Below are 19,027 nucleotides of genomic sequence, written 5' to 3'. Positions count from 1 at the left end.
ATATGGAGATGTAGGAATATAAATAGGAGGGATGAAGGCAGCAGAGATCAGATTGTCTCTACAGAGACCTCTACAGCACAGAGATCCACACATGGCTCCTACAATCACTGCAGCAATGACCGACTCTCAGGAGCATCTGACTCGCAGCCACAAGGTAAACTGAAGATTCAAGGAGACGTGCTCTTCTTTCACCAGAGCTTGTGTTTGTTCATGCTCACACTTGACTCCAGAATACGTTGATGACTAACTTTGTCCTTGTCTCTGCAGCTCAGAAAGCCTCTGGTGGAGAAGTTACGCAGAGAGCGAATCAACAGCAGCATCGAGCAGCTCAAGTCTCTCCTGGGTCCAGAGTTCCTCAAACAGCAGCCAGACTCCAAGCTGGAGAAAGCAGACATCCTGGAGATGACAGTTGACTTCCTGACACAGCTGCAGCAGCAGAACCAACAGCAGAGAAGACTGATGAAGCACTTCAACAAGCTGCAGTCTTCCTCTGATGAGAAGCTGAGAGAGGCTGACTTCTCTCCTCTGAGCTCCACAGTCCACACCAGCATCACCAAAGACCAGAGTCCGATCAACAGCGCCCCCTGGAGGCCGTGGTAGACTCCTACAGACTGGAGTTACCAGCAGACAAACTGACACCAGATCAGTGGTCAAAGACGAGTGGAAGTGAATTCTATGAAATGTAAGGACTCGTTCTTCTGTATGAACAGAAACATGTATTTGTGTGTTGGACATTTCCTGAGGAAAAGAAGCAACAACATCTTTCAAGTGAAGAAAGAAAACATCTTGTCATGCATGTTGCATGAATCACATCTGATTGCATCAGCAATTATTATCACAGCTCACTGTATCAGTGATATATCATGATATGGTTTGTTACCTGTTGATCAATGTTGATCGTTGCTGTGAAAACATCTCAATGTTCTTTTTGTGGACATGTTTTCATCAGGACTTTAACTTTTCATTTCTCTGTTCAGTCAAATATGATCTGTTTTAAGATCCAAATGTTTATTTCATTTTCTTTATGAACGAGAACATTTTATCATGCATGTTGCATGAACCACATCTGATTACATCAGCAGGTATTATTATACCTCACTGTACTTCATGTATTTGTGTTATATACAAATACAGTTATTATTATATCATCATATGATAACATTGTTAACTATTGATCAGTATTGATCATTGCCATGAGAACATATTTGTCCTTTTTATGGACATGTTATAATAATGGACTTTACTTTAATCCGTGTGATTTAGTCAAAACTGATCTGTTGTAAGATCAATATTTTTCTTTTTTGAAAGGCTTTGCTTTTATCACAGTTTACTTGTGATACATTTGTTCTCCATTGTGCGTCACGTGTTGGTAACATTTAATTCAACAGTAACATTGTTTCCTTTTGAATAGTTTTGATCATGTTGATCATAATCTTCATTGTCCTGATTTGGATATTTTATCAAATTGGAATCTGCATCACTTTATGTGATGATTAGAAACTGATCTTTTTTAAGATCAACATGTTTATTCTTTTATTGTAAAAGTTTAAACTTAATGTCACAGTTTCATTGTGACAACTTGTTTTTATCTTTTGAAAACTAATTGAAGTTCCTGATCAGTAAGAACAAAGTGATTTGTTGTTGAATCATTTGTGTTTTTATTGTTTTTACCTTCGTTGATTAACGACAAACTTATTTTCCTTGTGGAAAAATCCTGTGAAAGTACAGTGAGTACTGTGTCCTCACATGTTGTCGACTGTCTTTTGTAAAGACACTTGTTCCCTCGCTCTCTCTGAGTTCACTGTGTCTTGTAGAAACCTACAAGTTGTTGTTGTGATGTATCATCACCTCTAGTTGGCGCTGTCATACTCTCATTGTGACTTGTTGAATAAACAAACATTGTCAGATGAAAAAGTTGTTTCCTCGTCATGTTGTTATATTTCTCTTGTTCATGATGAAGAACAAGAGACGATGATCACATGTGATCTTATGAACTGATTTCACCTCCATGAAAAAGATCTTTACAGTGAATTGAAATCCTCAAGGATCAGATCACATGTCGCCTGAGGAGAGACTGTGTCATTAATCTACAGTTTATTGAGACTTTGGTCAAACTCAGTGTTGTTGCATTAAGATGTTTGATGAAGTTCAGACTCTTTATCTGCACTGAGTGAAATCATCAAACCGAAGGAGAACATGTACATTTAAAAACCACTTTGACTGCAGCATCATTTAGTGAAAACAGTGTTTTGATGTGGAAGGTTTGAACTGAAGATTTAAAGAGGCCCCACATTGTCTGAAATGAGACCAACAATAGGACACACTTGTATTGTTGCTGCAGTGAAAGGACAGAGTGTGAGAAACCAGAGGAAACTCACTCACAGAGCCTGAGGGACCAGAGACCCTGACCTCTGACCTCTGACCTCAACACACACATTAAAACAGACTCTGGATTAAACATGAATCTGGTTTCAAATCAGTTTTAGTGTAAATGGACAGAGAAAAGTTTTACATAGACTCACTTTGTTTTGTCAGTTTGAAAATCAGCTGTTTAGTTGCAGTTAAGTCTGAACAGAAGCAGAGTTTGATGAACGGAGGAGCAGAGCTGACAGGTCAAGTCAAATTTATTATCAGAGCAGAAACTGGGTTGTTTAAAAAAATACATAAAACCAGGATAAACACAACATTAGAAACCAACAGCAGACAGATGACAGAGACACAAACACAACACAGGATCATCAGACTATTCCAAGATGAGCATCGTCTGTTTTGACTGCGCTGCACAAGAATCCTGTGTGACAGTCCTGACTCACTGCAGAAAAGCACAGGAGTCAATCAATTCAATACATTTCTTTAGCACCATATAACTACATACATTATGTCAAAGCACTTTGGGGGGGAGGGGGGGGACATGATATCACCATGCCATTGATCCTCCATGCCATTGATCCTTTAATGCCTTTGACCATTCATGCCTTTGATGCATACTTTACCTTTGACATTGAATGGTCATTAGGCTCATTAACAGAGACGCAAAACAAGAGAAGCAGATTTTTTCTTCATTCTGATCCCCACATATTCAGAAAGGAACAAAACCCAGCAACATGCCCTTCCTGACCCTTGGTGTCCTTGTAGGCTCTGCAGTTACTAAAACTGTGAAGTGTCTGTTTGACCATTTCCTCCCACCTGGAGAGAGAAAGGTAGCAGCACCCATGCTAACTGAATGGGAAACTTATGTTGAAGAGGCAGAGGCCAATCCATTGGCCACTGCAGAGTCAGAGCCTGCAGCTGTGTTTGACGTTGCAGCATCAGTGGATAAAACCAGTACTGCAGCTGTGTCCCAAGTTTCTACGGCTTTCAGTAACGCTGCACGCGTTCTGAATAAGGCTGTAGCAGAACTGAGAAGGACCTGCCCCGCCTCTATTTTTTCAGCTGATACAGCACCAATGGAAGAGACCAGTGCTGCAGCTGTGTGGAATCTTTCTGAAGCTGCAGATGCTCTGTATAACTCTGCAGTGGAACTGCACCTGGCCAGTGATGATGTTGCTGAGTTTGACACTGCAGTGGCTGCCCTCAACGCTACAGCTCTAGAGGATGACCCCAGTGCTTCAGCTGTGCTCAATGTGGCTGTAGATGTGTACAGTGCTGCAGATGCTTTGCACAAAGTCACACTAGCACTGGATTGGACCAGTGCTACAGCTGTGTGCACCTTTGCTGCAACTTGGTACAATGCTTCAGTCGCTATATACAAAGCTGCAGCAGCACTGCATGAGGCCAGTCGAGCTAAAACTCTGTTTGGTGTAGTACAACCTCTGTTATATGTAACAGAAAGAGCGGATGTGAACAGTACTTCAGCTTTGTCACCCGTTGCCACAACTGTTTGACGGAGCAGGTGTTTTCATCTGTCGATGAGACCAGTCCAGCAGAATCCCGGGAGGATGGAAACTGTCAAATTATAAATAAATAAAATTGAACAATATCTGCTTTGTATGTATTTTCTTGTATATACCAGTAGCATTGCACCTCTGTTGATTCACACCAATGTTAAATTTACAGAAAATAAAAATAGTCGTAATACTCTACTATACTATTGATCCAACTTTAACTTTCATTTTAATTATTTTTAACTTTATAAAAGTCAAAATTTTAAAGAAAAATTACAATCTATTATCAGTGAATTATTAATTGAGATGAAACACACAAACATGACACCAACGGGTTCCCTCTGCCTCCCTCTTCTCTCTGGCACACTGTATATGAGTGCATGTGCTGTGTTGCATTGCACAGCGCTGCAAAAGAATCCTGTGTGACAGTCCTGACTCACTGCAGAAAAGCACAGGAGTCAATCAATTCCATGCATTTGTTTAGCAGCATATAACTACATACATTATGTCAAAGCACTTTGGGGGGGGGGGGGGGCATGACATCACCATGCCATTGATCCTCTAGTTTGAATTATTATACATTCAGCATATTAATGTACTAATAAATGAGAATCTTATGAAATTGAAACAAAATAAACATGTAACATTTGTATTTTACAATATGAACTAATGATGTGAAGCAGTAAATGTTGATTGTGACATTGTGCTCATGCTCCATGTTTTTCCTCTGTCACAGTTTGTGCACAGGACTCCACTGTCCACTCGCTGCCTGTGCTCACAAACCTCACACACTTCACTTGTGTTGAGGCTCATGTGTGTTTCCTGCTGACGGACAGAGAGCGGGAAAACTGTGGAGGTCAGAGCTGAGTGTGAATGACGTTCACTCCACCAGCAGCAGAGGAATCCTCCACAGGGGTTTGGCACACTTCATGAAACAAGCACCCCCACCAGGAACCCCCCTAACACACACTCACACACACACACAAACGTATGGAGCAGAAGGTTCAGTCCAATCCATGATCAACAATCAGACGTGGTTATGAATGAAGTTTATATGACGATGATAAGAAGTAAAACATGTGACGTTAAAGACACTTTGTTGAAACTTCATCAAAGATTATTTCTCTATAATTTCAAACTTTACAAAAGTTCAGTTTCAGCCAATGGGATCGTTTCCCTCCAGATGGCTCCGGCAGTGTTTCTATGACAACACACAGCAGCATCTGTCACACACGTCTCTTTGTTGTTCATTGACCACAGCTCAGAGAGTCAGTGTGGGAAAGTGAGCTCTGCTTGTTACTCACACACACACACACACACTCACACACACACTCACACACACACACACACTCACACACACACACACACACACACACACACACACGATGAGGCACGTGTCAAAAGACTCTGCTGCATCTGGACAGCAGCAACATTATAATCCTGAGTTTTTAACGACATGAACGGACATCACACTTTTTTTTTATAACACACTTTTTGATGAATGTTTTAATTTGAAGAAGTAAAATCCTGTAAAATAATAGAAACATACTCTATAATATTAAATATCAAATCAAGTTCACGACAGAAGTATTCAGAAATGTTGCTCTGTAGAAGTAAAAAAACTACAAAAGAACAATTTCTTCTTGTGGTAAATAAATATTTTCATTATATGTGTGATTCATACAATACAACACGAAGGTTTTCCTCTTCACGTGTGCTGACGAGCGTGTGCTCAGTCAGAGTCATTGATCAGCATCAGGCTGCAGATCTGCTCTCTACAGGGTCACCACTTTCCCAGATCCACACAGAGCTCTGTGAGTCTCTCTCCATCACCCCCCAGTCCTCCACCTGTTCCCCTGAGATCTAACTATTGTCCCTGAGGCATTAACACCATTCAGCATGTCGCTGCTCCACATGCACTATTGTCTCCCCGAGCTCTGTGATTGGACGAGACTGTGGGAAACTGCAGCCAGACCCAGACCCACACATTGATATGGAGATGTGGGACTATAAATAGGAGGGATGAAGGCAGCAGAGATCAGATTGTCTCTACAGAGACCTCTACAGCACAGAGATCCACACATGGCTCCTACAACCACTGCAGCAATGACCGACTCTCAGGAGCATCTGACTCGCAGCCACAAGGTAAATTGAAGATTCAAGGAGACGTGCTCTTCTTTCACCAGAGCTTGTGTTTGTTCATGCTCACACTTGACTCCAGAATTCGTTGATAACTAACTTTGTCCTTGTCTCTGCAGCTCAGAAAGCCTCTGGTGGAGAAGTTACGCAGAGAGCGAATCAACAGCAGCATCGAGCAGCTCAAGTCTCTCCTGGGTCCAGAGTTCCTCAAACAGCAGCCAGACTCCAAGCTGGAGAAAGCAGACATCCTGGAGATGACAGTTGACTTCCTGACACAGCTGCAGCAGCAGAACCAACAGCAGAGAAGACTGATGAAGCACTTCAACAAGCTGCAGTCTTCCTCTGATGAGAAGCTGAGAGAGGCTGACTTCTCTCCTCTGAGCTCCACAGTCCACACCAGCATCACCAAAGACCAGAGTCCGGTCAACAGTGCCCCCTGGAGGCCGTGGTAGACTCCAACAGACTGGAGTTACCAGCAGACAAACTGACACCAGATCAGTGGTCAAAGACGACTGGAAGTGAATTCTATGAAATGTAAGGACTCGTTCTTCTGTATGAACAGAAACATGTATTTGTGTGTTGGACATTTCCTGAGGAAAAGAAGCAACAACATCTTTCAAGTGAAGAAAGAAAACATCTTGTCATGCATGTTGCATGAATCACATCTGATTGCATCAGCAATTATTATCACAGCTCACTGTATAAGTGATATATCATGATATGGTTTGTTACCTGTTGATCAATGTTGATCGTTGCTGTGAAAACATCTCAATGTTCTTTTTGTGGACATGTTTTCATCAGGACTTTAACTTTTCATTTCTCTGTTCAGTCAAATATGATCTGTTTTAAGATCCAAATGTTTATTTCATTTTCTTTATGAACGAGAACATCTTATCATGCATGTTGCATGAACCACATCTGATTACATCAGCAGGTATTATTATACCTCACTGTACTTCATGTATTTGTGTTATATACAAATACAGTTATTATTATATCATCATATGATAACATTTGTTAACTATTGATCAGTATTGATCATTGCCATGAGAACATATTTGTCCTTTTTATGGACATGTTATAATAATGGAATTTACTTTAATCCGTGTGATTAGTCAAAACTGATCTGTTGTAAGATCAATATTTTTCTTTTTTGAAAGGTTTTGCTTTTATCACAGTTTACTTGTGATACATTTGTTCTCCATTGTGCGTCATGTGTTGGTAACATTTAATTCAACAGTAACATTGTTTCCTTTTGAATAGTTTTGATCATGTTGATCATAATCTTCATTGTCCTGATTTGGATATTTTGTCAAATTGGAATCTGCATCACTTTATGTGATGATTAGAAACAGATCTGTTTTAAGATCAACATGTTTATTCTTTTATTGTAAAAGTTTAAACTTAATGTCACAGTTTCATTGTGACAACTTGTTTTTATCTTTTGAAAACTAATTGAAGTTCCTGATCAGTAAGAACAAAGTGATTTGTTGTTGAATCATTTGTGTTTTTTATTGTTTTTACCTTTGTTGATTAACGACAAACTTATTTTCCTTGTGGAAAAATCCTGTGAAAGTACAGTGAGTACTGTGTCCTCACATGTTGTCGACTGTCTTTTGTAAAGACACTTGTTCCCTCGCTCTCTGAGTTCACTGTGTCTTGTAGAAACCTACAAGTTGTTGTTGTGATGTATCATCACCTCTAGTTGGCGCTGTCATACTCTCATTGTGACTTGTTGAATAAACAAACACTGTCAGATGAAAAAGTTGTTTCCTCGTCATGTTGTTATATTTCTCTCGTTCATGATGAAGAACAAGAGACGATGATCACATGTGATCTTATGAACTGATTTCACCTCCATGAAAAAGATCTTTACAGTGAATTGAAATCGTCAAAGATCAGATCACATGTCGCCTGAGGAGAGACTGTGTCATTAATCTACAGTTTATTGAGACTTTAGTCAAACTCAGTGTTGTTGCATTAAGATGTTTGATGAAGTTCAGACTCTTTATCTGCACTGAGGGAAATCATCAAACCGAAGGAGAACATGTACATTTAAAAAATACTTTGACTGCAGCATCATTTAGTGAAAACAGTGTTTTGATGTGGAAGGTTTGAACTGAAGCTTTAAAGAGGCCCCACATTGTCTGAAATGAGACCAACAATAGGACACACTTGTATTGTTGCTGCAGTGAAAGGACAGAGTGTGAGAGACCAGAGGAAACTCACTCACAGAGCCTGAGGGACCAGAGACCCTGACCTCTGACCTCTGACCTCAACACACACATTAAAACAGACTCTGGATTAAACATGAATCTGGTTTCAAACCAGTTTTAGTGTAAATGGACAGAGAAAAGTTTTACATAGACTCACTTTGTTTTGTCAGTTTGAAAATCAGCTGTTTAGTTGCAGTTAAGTCTGAACAGAAGCAGAGTTTGATGAACGGAGGAGCAGAGCTGACAGGTCAAGTCAAATTTATTATCAGAGCAGAAACTGGGTTGTTTAAAAAAATACATAAAACCAGGATAAACACACATTAGAAACAAACAGCAGACAGATGACAGAGACACAAACACAACACAGGATCATCAGACTATTCCAAGATGAGCATCGTCTGTTTTGACTGCGCTGCACAAGAATCCTGTGTGACAGTCCTGACTCACTGCAGAAAAGCACAGGAGTCAATCAATTCAATACATTTCTTTAGCACCATATAACTACATACATTATGTCAAAGCACTTTGGGAGGGAGGGGGGGGGGGGGGCATGACATCACCATGCCATTGATCCTCCATTCCATTGATCCTCCATGCCATTGATCCTTTAATGCCTTTGACCATTCATCCCTTTGATACATACTTTACCTTTGACATTGAATGGTCATTAGGCTCATTAGCAGAGACGCAAAGAAGAGAAGCAGATTTTTTCTTCATTCTGATCCCCACATATTCAGAAAGGAACAAAACCCAGCAACATGCCCTTCCTGACCCTTGGTGTCCTTGTAGGCTCTGCAGTTACTAAAACTGTGAAGTGTCTGTTTGACCATTTCCTCCCACCTGGAGAGAGAAAGGTAGCAGCACCCATGCTAACTGAATGGGAAACTTATGTTGAAGAGGCAGAGGCCAATCCATTGGCCACTGCAGAGTCAGAGCCTGCAGCTGTGTTTGACGTTGCAGCATCAGTGGATACAACCAGTACTGCAGCTGTGTCCCAAGTTGCTACGGCTTTCAGTAACGCTGCACGCGTTCTGAATAAGGCTGTAGCGGAACTGAGAAGGACCTGCCCCGCCTCTATTTTTTCAGCTGATACAGCACCAATGGAAGAGACCAGTGCTGCAGCTGTGTGGAACTTGTCTGAAGCTGCAGATGCTCTGTATAACTCTGCAGTGGAACTGCACCAGGCCAGTGATGATGTTGCTGAGTTTGACACTGCAGTGGCTGCCCTCAACGGTACAGCTCTAGAGGATGACCCCAGTGCTTCAGCTGTGCTTAATGTGGCTGTAGATGTGTACAGTGCTGCAGATGCTTTGCACAAAGTCACACTAGCACTGGATTGGACCAGTGCTACAGCTGTGTGCACCTTTGCTGCAACTTGGTACAATGCTTCAGTCGCTATATACAAAGCTGCAGCAGCACTGCATGAGGCCAGTCGAGCTAAAACTCTGTTTGGTGTAGTACAACCTCTGTTATATGTAACAGAAAGAGCGGATGTGAACAGGGCTGCAGCTTTGTCACCTGATGCCACAACTGTTTGACGGAGCAGGTGATAGCTTTGGAGTTTTCATCTCTCGATGAGACCAGTCCAGCAGAATCCCGGGAGGATGGAAACTGTCAAATTATAAATAAATAAAATTGAACAATATCTGCTTTGTATGTATTTTCTTGTATATACCAGTAGCATTGCACCTCTGTTGATTCACACTAATGTTTAAATTTACAGAAAATAAAAATAGTCGTAATACTCTACTCTACTATTGATACAACTTTAACTTTCATTTTAATTCTTTTTAACTTTATAAAAGTCAAAACTTTAAAGAAAAATTACAATCTATTATCAGTGAATTATTAATTGAGATGAAACACACAAACATGAAACCAACGGGTTCCCTCTGCCTCCCTCTTCTCTCTGGCACATTGTATATGAGTGCATGTGCTGTGTTGCATTGCACCGCGCTGCACGAGAATCCTGTGTGACAGTCCTGACTCACTGCAGAAAAGCACAGGAGTCAATCAATTCAATGCATTTGTTTAGCAGCATATAACTACATATATTATGTCAGAGCACTTTGGAGGGGGGGATGACATCACCATGCCATTGATCCTCTAGTTTGAATTATTATACATTCAGCATATTAATGTACAGATAAATGAGAATCTTCTGAAACTTAAACAAAATAAAAATGTAACATTTGTATTTTACAATATGAACTAATGATGTGAAGCAGTAAATGTTGATTGTGACATTGTGCTCATGCTCCATGTTTTTCCTCTGTCACAGTTTGTGCACAGGACTCCACCGTCCACTCGCTGCCTGTGCTCACAAACCTCACACACTTCACTTGTGTTGAGGCTCATGTGTGTTTCCTGCTGACAAACAGAGAGCGGGAAAACTGTGGAGGTCAGAGCTCAGTGTGAATGACGTTCACTCCACCAGCAGCAGAGGAATCCTCCACAGGGGTTTGGCACACTTCATGAAACAAGCACCCCCACCAGGAACCCCCCAACACACACACACACACACACACACAAACGTATGCAGCTGAAGGTTCAGTCCAATCCATGATCAACAATCAGACGTGGTTATGAATGAAGTTTATATGACGACGATAAGAAGTAAAACATGTGACGTTAAAGACACTTTGTTGAAACTTCATCAAAGATTATTTCTCTATAATTTCAAACTTTACAAAAGTTCAGTTTCAGCCAATGGGATCGTTTCCCTCCAGATGGCTCCGGCAGTGTTTCTATGACAACACACAGCAGCATCTGTCACACACGTCTCTTTGTTGTTCATTGACCACAGCTCAGAGAGTCAGTGTGGGAAAGTGAGCTCCGCTTGTTACTCACACACACACACAAACACACACACACACTCACACACACACTCACACACACACACACACTCACACACACACACACACACACACGATGAGGCACGTGTCAAAAGACTCTGCTGCATCTGGACAGCAGCAACATTATAATCCTGAGTTTTTAACGACATGAACGGACATCACACTTTTTTTTTATAACACACTTTTTGGAAGAATGTTTTAATTTGAAGAAGTAAAATCCTGTAAAATAATAGAAACATACTCTATAATATTAAATATCAAATCAAGTTCACGACAGAAGTATTCAGAAATGTTGCTCTGTAGAAGTAAAAAAACTACAAAAGAACAATTTCTTCTTGTGGTAAATAAATATTTTCATTATATGTGTGATTCATACAATACAACATGAAGGTTTTCCTCTTCACGTGTGCTGACGAGCGTGTGCTCAGTCAGAGTCATTGATCAGCATCAGGCTGCAGATCTGCTCTCTACAGGGTCACCACTTTCCCAGATCCACACAGAGCTCTGTGAGTCTCTCTCCATCACCCCCCAGTCCTCCACCTGTTCCCCTGAGATCTAACTATTGTCCCTGAGGCATTAACACCATTCAGCATGTCGCTGCTCCACATGCACTATTGTCTCCCCGAGCTCTGTGATTGGACGAGACTGTGGGAAACTGCAGCCAGACCCAGACCCACACATTGATATGGAGATGTGGGACTATAAATAGGAGGGATGAAGGCAGCAGAGATCAGATTGTCTCTACAGAGACCTCTACAGCACAGAGATCCACACATGGCTCCTACAATCACTGCAGCAATGACCGACTCTCAGGAGCATCTGACTCGCAGCCACAAGGTAAATTGAAGATTCAAGGAGACGTGCTCTTCTTTCACCAGAGCTTGTGTTTGTTCATGCTCACACTTGACTCCAGAATTCGTTGATAACTAACTTTGTCCTTGTCTCTGCAGCTCAGAAAGCCTCTGGTGGAGAAGTTACGCAGAGAGCGAATCAACAACAGCATCGAGCAGCTCAAGTCTCTCCTGGGTCCAGAGTTCCTCAAACAGCAGCCAGACTCCAAGCTGGAGAAAGCAGACATCCTGGAGATGACAGTTGACTTCCTGACACAGCTGCAGCAGCAGAACCAACAGCAGAGAAGACTGATGAAGCACTTCAACAAGCTGAAGTCTTCCTCTGATGAGAAGCTGAGAGAGGCTGACTTCTCTCCTCTGAGCTCCACAGTCCACACCAGCATCACCAAAGACCAGAGTCCGGTCAACAGCGCCCCCTGGAGGCCGTGGTAGACTCCTACAGACTGGAGTTACCGGCAGACAAACTGACACCAGATCAGTGGTCAAAGACGACTGGAAGTGAATTCTATGAAATGTAAGGACTCGTTCTTCTGTTTGAACAGAAACATGTATTTGTGTGTTGGACATTTCCTGAGGAAAAGAAGCAACAACATCTTTCAAGTGAAGAAAGAAAACATCTTGTCATGCATGTTGCATGAATCACATCTGATTGCATCAGCAATTATTATCACAGCTCACTGTATCAGTGATATATCATGATATGGTTTGTTACCTGTTGATCAATGTTGATCGTTGCTGTGAAAACATCTCAATGTTCTTTTTGTGGACATGTTTTCATCAGGACTTTAACTTTTCATTTCTCTGTTCAGTCAAATATGATCTGTTTTAAGATCCAAATGTTTATTTCATTTTCTTTATGAACGAGAACATCTTATCATGCATGTTGCATGAACCACATCTGATTACATCAGCATTTATTATCATACCTCACTGTACTTCATGTATTTGTGTTATATACAAATACAGTTATTATTATACCTCACTGTACTTCATGTATTTACAATCATGAAGTACAGTACTGATCAGAAACATAAAATATTTGAATCTCTGTGATTTGTCAGATCTGATCTGTTTTAAGATCCAAATGAATCTTTTCTTCTAAAAGTTATTTTTCACTTTGTCACAATTGTTCAGTGACTGTTGTGTTTTTATTCGGAACACTAATGTGGACATATTGTCTTATAATTCTTTACTTTACTTTCATCTCTCTGATCTGTTTTAAGATCCAAACTTTTATCTCTTTGTCAAAAGATTTTGCTTCATGTCAAAACAGAAAGTTCTTAAATACCTAACTGTGTATTTCAAACTGTCTTGTTGAGACAAACTTTAACTTCCTGTGGAAAAAAGAGGAGAAACTTTATCTTTCATATTAAGAAAGAATCTTTGTCATCGTGCAGGAATCCAGTCAAACATGAACGACTGTTTACTACTGTGTATCACTGTACCATCACTTTGTCGTTAGTGAAGTAAACTACTTCACAAAGGTCAAAAACTATTTGTCCCCTGTGTGGACACTTTTACAGAATTGACTAAACTTTTAATGTCTTTGATATTTGATCAGTTATCAGGTCATTTTATATTTTTATCCTTTTGTTGAAAAGGTTTCATGATTAAGCTGATACATCCCAGTGATGTTTGTTTTACAAAAAGGACCTGACGTATAACAGCATTGATCACTTTGTGATTTTCTGTACTTGATCTGATCTGAGATCAGTTTTAAGGTAATCTAGAAACGTTTTAATGTAAAACTTAATGATGATTAATCTCGTTCTGTTTGTCTTTTGTAAAGACGGATGTTCCCCTGCTCATTTTGAGTGCAGTGTTTCTTGGAAAAGTCACCAAGTTGTTGTTGTGATGCATCATCACATCTGTCTGCTTCAATTAGAAGCTTTTATAAAAACTGTGACTGAGTTCATTTCAACAAATAAATCATTTTAATCCAATGACTTTTTGTCCTCAACTCATTTTTCTTACATAACTGACAGTATTGTGACATCACACTTTAAAGGTACAGTGTGTAGAAGTTAGTGATATCTAGTGTTGAAGTGTCATGTTGCAGCTGAACACCCCTCACCTCACCCTCTCCTTCCAAACATGAAAAAGAAAAACTCAAGTTATAAAAACTCAAAAGGTGTTTAGTTTGTCCAGTCTGGACTAATGTAAAAAAAACATGGCTGCCTCCGTAGAGAGGGTCCCCTCCATGTAAATATAAAGTATTTAAATATAAAGGGCCTTTTCTGGGGTAAAGAAAACTACACTTCATACAATTTAGATGAAATGAACTAGTGAAAACATCATGAGGATTATTCTACATTAAATTTCTGCCAAAAGATCATCTCACCTAAATCTTACACACTGGACCTTTAATGATAAACATCAGCATCACATCTGGAGGAGGAGTTTTATTCATAAAGACATAACTAAGCTCATTTAGTCTTTACTCTGAGAATCAAATGTTTTCACATGGACAGACGAGCTGTTTTCCATCCACTCTATTTGTTTAATAAGCAAAAATCGAGTGGAGGATTCCGTTCATTCCTCTGCCGACGTCTCAAAGATAAATTATGGCTTATTCATGGTTTTGATGCATTCCTCAGTTCCTGGTGCTGGAATGTGGAAACTTCAAGCAGAACTTTGATGGTTAATGAGACTCACATCTATTGTTGTTCTGGTGAAAGCAGGGACACGACAGATTGTGGGAAACCGGAGGAAACGCTCTCACAGAGTCTGGTGGGACAAAAGATGGAGACCTCTGCTCCTGAAGAGGTTAAAGAGCGAGTGTGGAGGAATCAGAATGAAAACCTGACCAGAGCTCAACCGAAGCAACGTCAGCCAACATGAAAAGTTCAGAAAATATGGCCAATCTAACAAAATAAAATGTTTCTAATGTCCTCAATAACAGATTTAATAATTGAATATTTCATAAAAGTATATAAGAAATGCAGACAGCTGCTCTACTGGCTGTTTCATTTGCACTTTAATTTACGAACACTCATAACTGCACTCAACACTTTTCACATTGTGTTATTTGTTTAATTTATTTTAAGCTGTGTATTAATTATTCATGTTGATTATATCTACCACTGTATAAACTCTATGTTATCCTGATCTGCACAGCTGCTGTACGAAGAAGTGACAATAAAGTTTCTGAATCTTGAATGTAAAAATTTATGAAAACTTAATTCTAGTATATTTTTGTTTCTGTAATTACATCATATATTTTTATTGAGTGCAAATAAATGAAAGCAGGAAATTGTTCTGCGTCAATCTGAATACTGTGTTTGAGAAGCTCTCAGAGTTTTTCTTTTGACTTTTCAAGTAGAATAAAATAAAATAATAACCAATTAACATTCCTCGTTTACAGCTAATGTTACAGTTCAATATATGAATTCTCTTATTTCACCTGTGTGGTTTACCAGAGCTGGTGGTGTTTCATCGTGGCACAGTGTGAACGGTGTGTGGTCAGAGTGTGGGAAAGCTGCAGTCGACTGAATCACAGTCCACTTTGATTAGCATCTTTAACCACACCAGCAGTCGCCTATTGTCCAGAGGGATTTGGCACACTTCAGGAAACAGCTGTCGTTGCCTCCCCTGACTCCAAATACACAGCTCTGATCTTAAACCAGCTGATGATTTCCAAAAAGGATTTATTTTAAATTGATATTTTTCACCACAAGCTCAAACATGCAGGTGCCAATGTAGTAGTGCAGAGACTTGATGTACTTTTAGAAATATATATTTTCAACACTATCTGGTATCCAATGAGGTTGTTTCCCTCCAGATGGTCGGTGGCCTGACGTCAGCTCAGTGTCTCCAGCACAGCACACGCCCACGATCTGCCACAAAAGCTCCTTTCAAAGTGTTTTGTCGTTCGCTGACCACATCATTCAAACACTGAGTGTGGGAACCTGAGAGAAACTTTCTACTCACACCAGCAGACACAAGACGACACATCTGCTGCATCTGGACACCAGGAACACTTTTTATCAAATAGACCAAATACCAACTAATGACTTTGACTCAAATACTAAGATTATGAACTAATTGATTTCATGAATCACTGTAGTTAAAGTACAGACAGTATATAAATATATGATAACATTTTTATCTTTTAATTGACATTGATAATTGTGACAATATGTTGAAATCTTCTTTATAATGAACATAGTTATTATCTGGACACCATGGAAACTAAATTTGATCATTGATAGAAATCTGATATACATGATGTAGATCTTCAGTGGCTTACAAAAGTGATGAAATACAATTTTTTATTCTTCTAAAAAGTTTAAGAAAATAAATTACCGAAAGTCTTTAGAAAACGTATCAACATAAAATAGTTAAAACAGTATCTGTAAACTTGCACAGAGTTTTGAGTTTGTGTTAAACTTCACCATAGAGACTTTACAGTTCACCTTCATATTCTTCTACTGATGAAGAGTCTCTGGTTTGACACGTGTGCTGACGAGCGTGTGCTCAGTCAGAGTCATTGATCAGCATCAGGCTGCAGATCTGCTCTCTACAGGGTCACCACTTTCCCAGATCCACACAGAGCTCTGTGAGTCTCTCTCCATCACCCCCCAGTCCTCCACCTGTTCCCCTGAGATCTAACTATTGTCCCTGAGGCATTAACACCATTCAGCATGTCGCTGCTCCACATGCACTATTGTCTCCCCGAGCTCTCTGATTGGACGAGACTGTGGGAAACTGCAGCCAGACCCAGACCCACACATTGATATGGAGATGTGGGACTATAAATAGGAGGGATGAAGGCAGCAGAGATCAGATTGTCTCTACAGAGACCTCTACAGCACAGAGATCCACACATGGCTCCTACAATCACTGCAGCAATGACCGACTCTCAGGAGCATCTGACTCGCAGCCACAAGGTAAATTGAAGATTCAAGGAGACGTGCTCTTCTTTCACCAGAGCTTGTGTTTGTTCATGCTCACACTTGACTCCAGAATACGTTGATGACTAACTTTGTCCTTGTCTCTGCAGCTCAGAAAGCCTCTGGTGGAGAAGTTACGCAGAGAGCGAATCAACAGCAGCATCGAGCAGCTCAAGTCTCTCCTGGGTCCAGAGTTCCTCAAACAGCAGCCAGACTCCAAGCTGGAGAAAGCAGACATCCTGGAGATGACAGTTGACTTCCTGACACAGCTGCAGCAGCAGAACCAACAGCAGAGAAGACTGATGAAGCACTTCAACAAGCTGCAGTCTTCCTCTGATGAGAAGCTGAGAGAGGCTGGCTTCTCTCCTCTGAGCTCCACAGTCCACACCAGCATCACCAAAGACCAGAGTCTGGTCAACAGCGCCCCCTGGAGGCCGTGGTAGACTCCTACAGACTGGAGTTACCGGCAGACAAACTGACACCAGATCAGTGGTCAAAGACGACTGGAAGTGAATTCTATGAAATGTAAGGACTCGTTCTTCTGTATGAACAGAAACATGTATTTGTGTGTTGGACATTTCCTGAGGAAAAGAAGCAACAACATCTTTCAAGTGAAGAAAGAAAACATCTTGTCATGCATGTTGCATGAATCACCTCTGATTGCATCAGCAATTATTATCACAGCTCACTGTATCAGTGATATATCATGATATGGTTTGTTACCTGTTGATCAATGTTGATCGTTGCTGTGAAAACATCTCAATGTTCTTTTTGTGGACATGTTTTCATCAGGACTTTAACTTTTCATTTCTCTGTTCAGTCAAATATGATCTGTTTTAAGATCCAAATGTTTATTTCATTTTCTTTATGAACGAGAACATCTTATCATGCATGTTGCATGAACCACATCTGATTACATCAGCAGGTATTATTATACCTCACTGTACTTCGTGTATTTACAGTATCGATCATTTTGATCAGAAATGTTAAATATTTAAATCTTTGTGATTTGTCAAATTTGATCTGTTTTAAGATCCAAATAATTCTTTTTTTCTAAAAGTTGTTTTTATCACTTTGTCACAATTGTTCAGTGACTGTGTATTAGAGTTTTTTCATTATATGATAACATTTGTTAACTATTGATCAGTATTGATCATCGTCATTAACAAATATTTTACATCCTTTTATGGGCAAAACTGAGAACTGATCTGTTTTAAGATTCAAGCATTTTTCTCTTTTGTAAAGATTTTACTTAATATCACTATTTTCTAGTGATACTTTTATTGTCCATCGTGTGTATTGGTAAAATATAACACAACTGTAATTTTTGTCAACAATGGAAACGTATCGATCATATTGATCAAATGTCTAAATTATCCTATTTTGGATATTCTGTTATAATTGACTCTCCATCACTTGTAGTGATTGTTGAAAACTGATCTGTTAAGATCGAAATGTTTATTTCTTTTACTTTAAAAGTAAAAATTTAATGTCACATTTTTATTGTGATCATTTATTTGTACTCTTATGAAAACTGTATGAAGTTCGATTATTAAGAATAATGTTTATAATTGTTTTGCTTTTGCAAACTCTTTTCCATTTGGAAAGTACAGTGAGTACTGTGTCCTCACATGTTGTCGACTGTCTTTTGTAAAGACACTTGTTCCCTCGCTCTCTGAGTTCACTGTGTCTTGTAGAAACCTACAAGTTGTTGTTGTGATGTATCATCACCTCTAGTTGGCGCTGTCATACTCTCATTGTGACTTGTTGAATAAACAAACACTGTCAGATGAACATTTCTCTTGTGTCATTGTGTTTTAAAGTGGCCATCTGTATTATGATGAACTTTCAATTATAAACTTAATTGATATAAGTCTCCGACATCGTTCCTGCATTTAATCAGAAACAAAATTTATGAATTATACATTTGAGTTTGGTTCAGTTGAGATTTTTTTTCAATTACATTAGGTCATTAATGTTACATCACTGTTTTCATATGGAATAAATCAAGTAATTTAATCAAAAGATAACATAAACACTTTAAAGACACTTTTCATGAAACATTATTTTAATATAATAGTGTGTTTGAGGTGTTTTAATGTAAGATATTTTAATTTATCAACGACGGCCTTTAAGGAGGCCACACATTGTCTGTCATGTGACGTATAATAGCACACACTTGTATTGTTG

The 19,027-nt window shown here is 39.6% G+C and overlaps 4 protein-coding genes across 4 annotated transcripts; all 4 read left to right on the top strand.

Moving 5' to 3' along the window:
• Positions 1 to 2,891, top strand: LOC138411531 (transcription factor HES-4-like). Its single transcript, XM_069532137.1, has 2 exons — positions 1 to 154; positions 268 to 2,891. Exons 1-2 carry the CDS (start codon positions 32 to 34, stop codon positions 598 to 600), a joined length of 456 nt encoding a protein of 151 aa, XP_069388238.1. The 5' UTR covers positions 1 to 31; the 3' UTR covers positions 601 to 2,891.
• Positions 2,892 to 5,564: 2,673 nt separating this feature from the next.
• Positions 5,565 to 9,884, top strand: LOC138411529 (transcription factor HES-4-like). The gene is made up of 2 exons (XM_069532120.1): positions 5,565 to 6,029; positions 6,143 to 9,884. Exons 1-2 carry the CDS (start codon positions 5,907 to 5,909, stop codon positions 6,473 to 6,475), a joined length of 456 nt encoding a protein of 151 aa, XP_069388221.1. The 5' UTR covers positions 5,565 to 5,906; the 3' UTR covers positions 6,476 to 9,884.
• A 1,916-nt stretch (positions 9,885 to 11,800) lies between these two features.
• LOC138411530 (protein hairy-like) lies at positions 11,801 to 13,888 on the top strand. The gene is made up of 2 exons (XM_069532133.1): positions 11,801 to 11,931; positions 12,045 to 13,888. Exons 1-2 carry the CDS (start codon positions 11,809 to 11,811, stop codon positions 12,375 to 12,377), a joined length of 456 nt encoding a protein of 151 aa, XP_069388234.1. The 5' UTR covers positions 11,801 to 11,808; the 3' UTR covers positions 12,378 to 13,888.
• Positions 13,889 to 16,546: 2,658 nt separating this feature from the next.
• Positions 16,547 to 18,626, top strand: LOC138411528 (transcription factor HES-4-like). The gene is made up of 2 exons (XM_069532111.1): positions 16,547 to 16,834; positions 16,948 to 18,626. The coding sequence occupies exons 1-2, from the start codon at positions 16,712 to 16,714 to the stop codon at positions 17,278 to 17,280; spliced, it is 456 nt and encodes a 151-aa protein (XP_069388212.1). The 5' UTR covers positions 16,547 to 16,711; the 3' UTR covers positions 17,281 to 18,626.
• Positions 18,627 to 19,027: the final 401 nt, after the last annotated feature.

Source organism: Paralichthys olivaceus, chromosome 2 (genome assembly GCF_024713975.1).
Source record: "Paralichthys olivaceus isolate ysfri-2021 chromosome 2, ASM2471397v2, whole genome shotgun sequence".
Taxonomy (NCBI): domain Eukaryota; kingdom Metazoa; phylum Chordata; class Actinopteri; order Pleuronectiformes; family Paralichthyidae; genus Paralichthys; species Paralichthys olivaceus.
The sequence above is the reverse complement of the archived record's forward strand: the minus strand, read 5'-3'. Positions and strand labels throughout refer to the sequence as shown.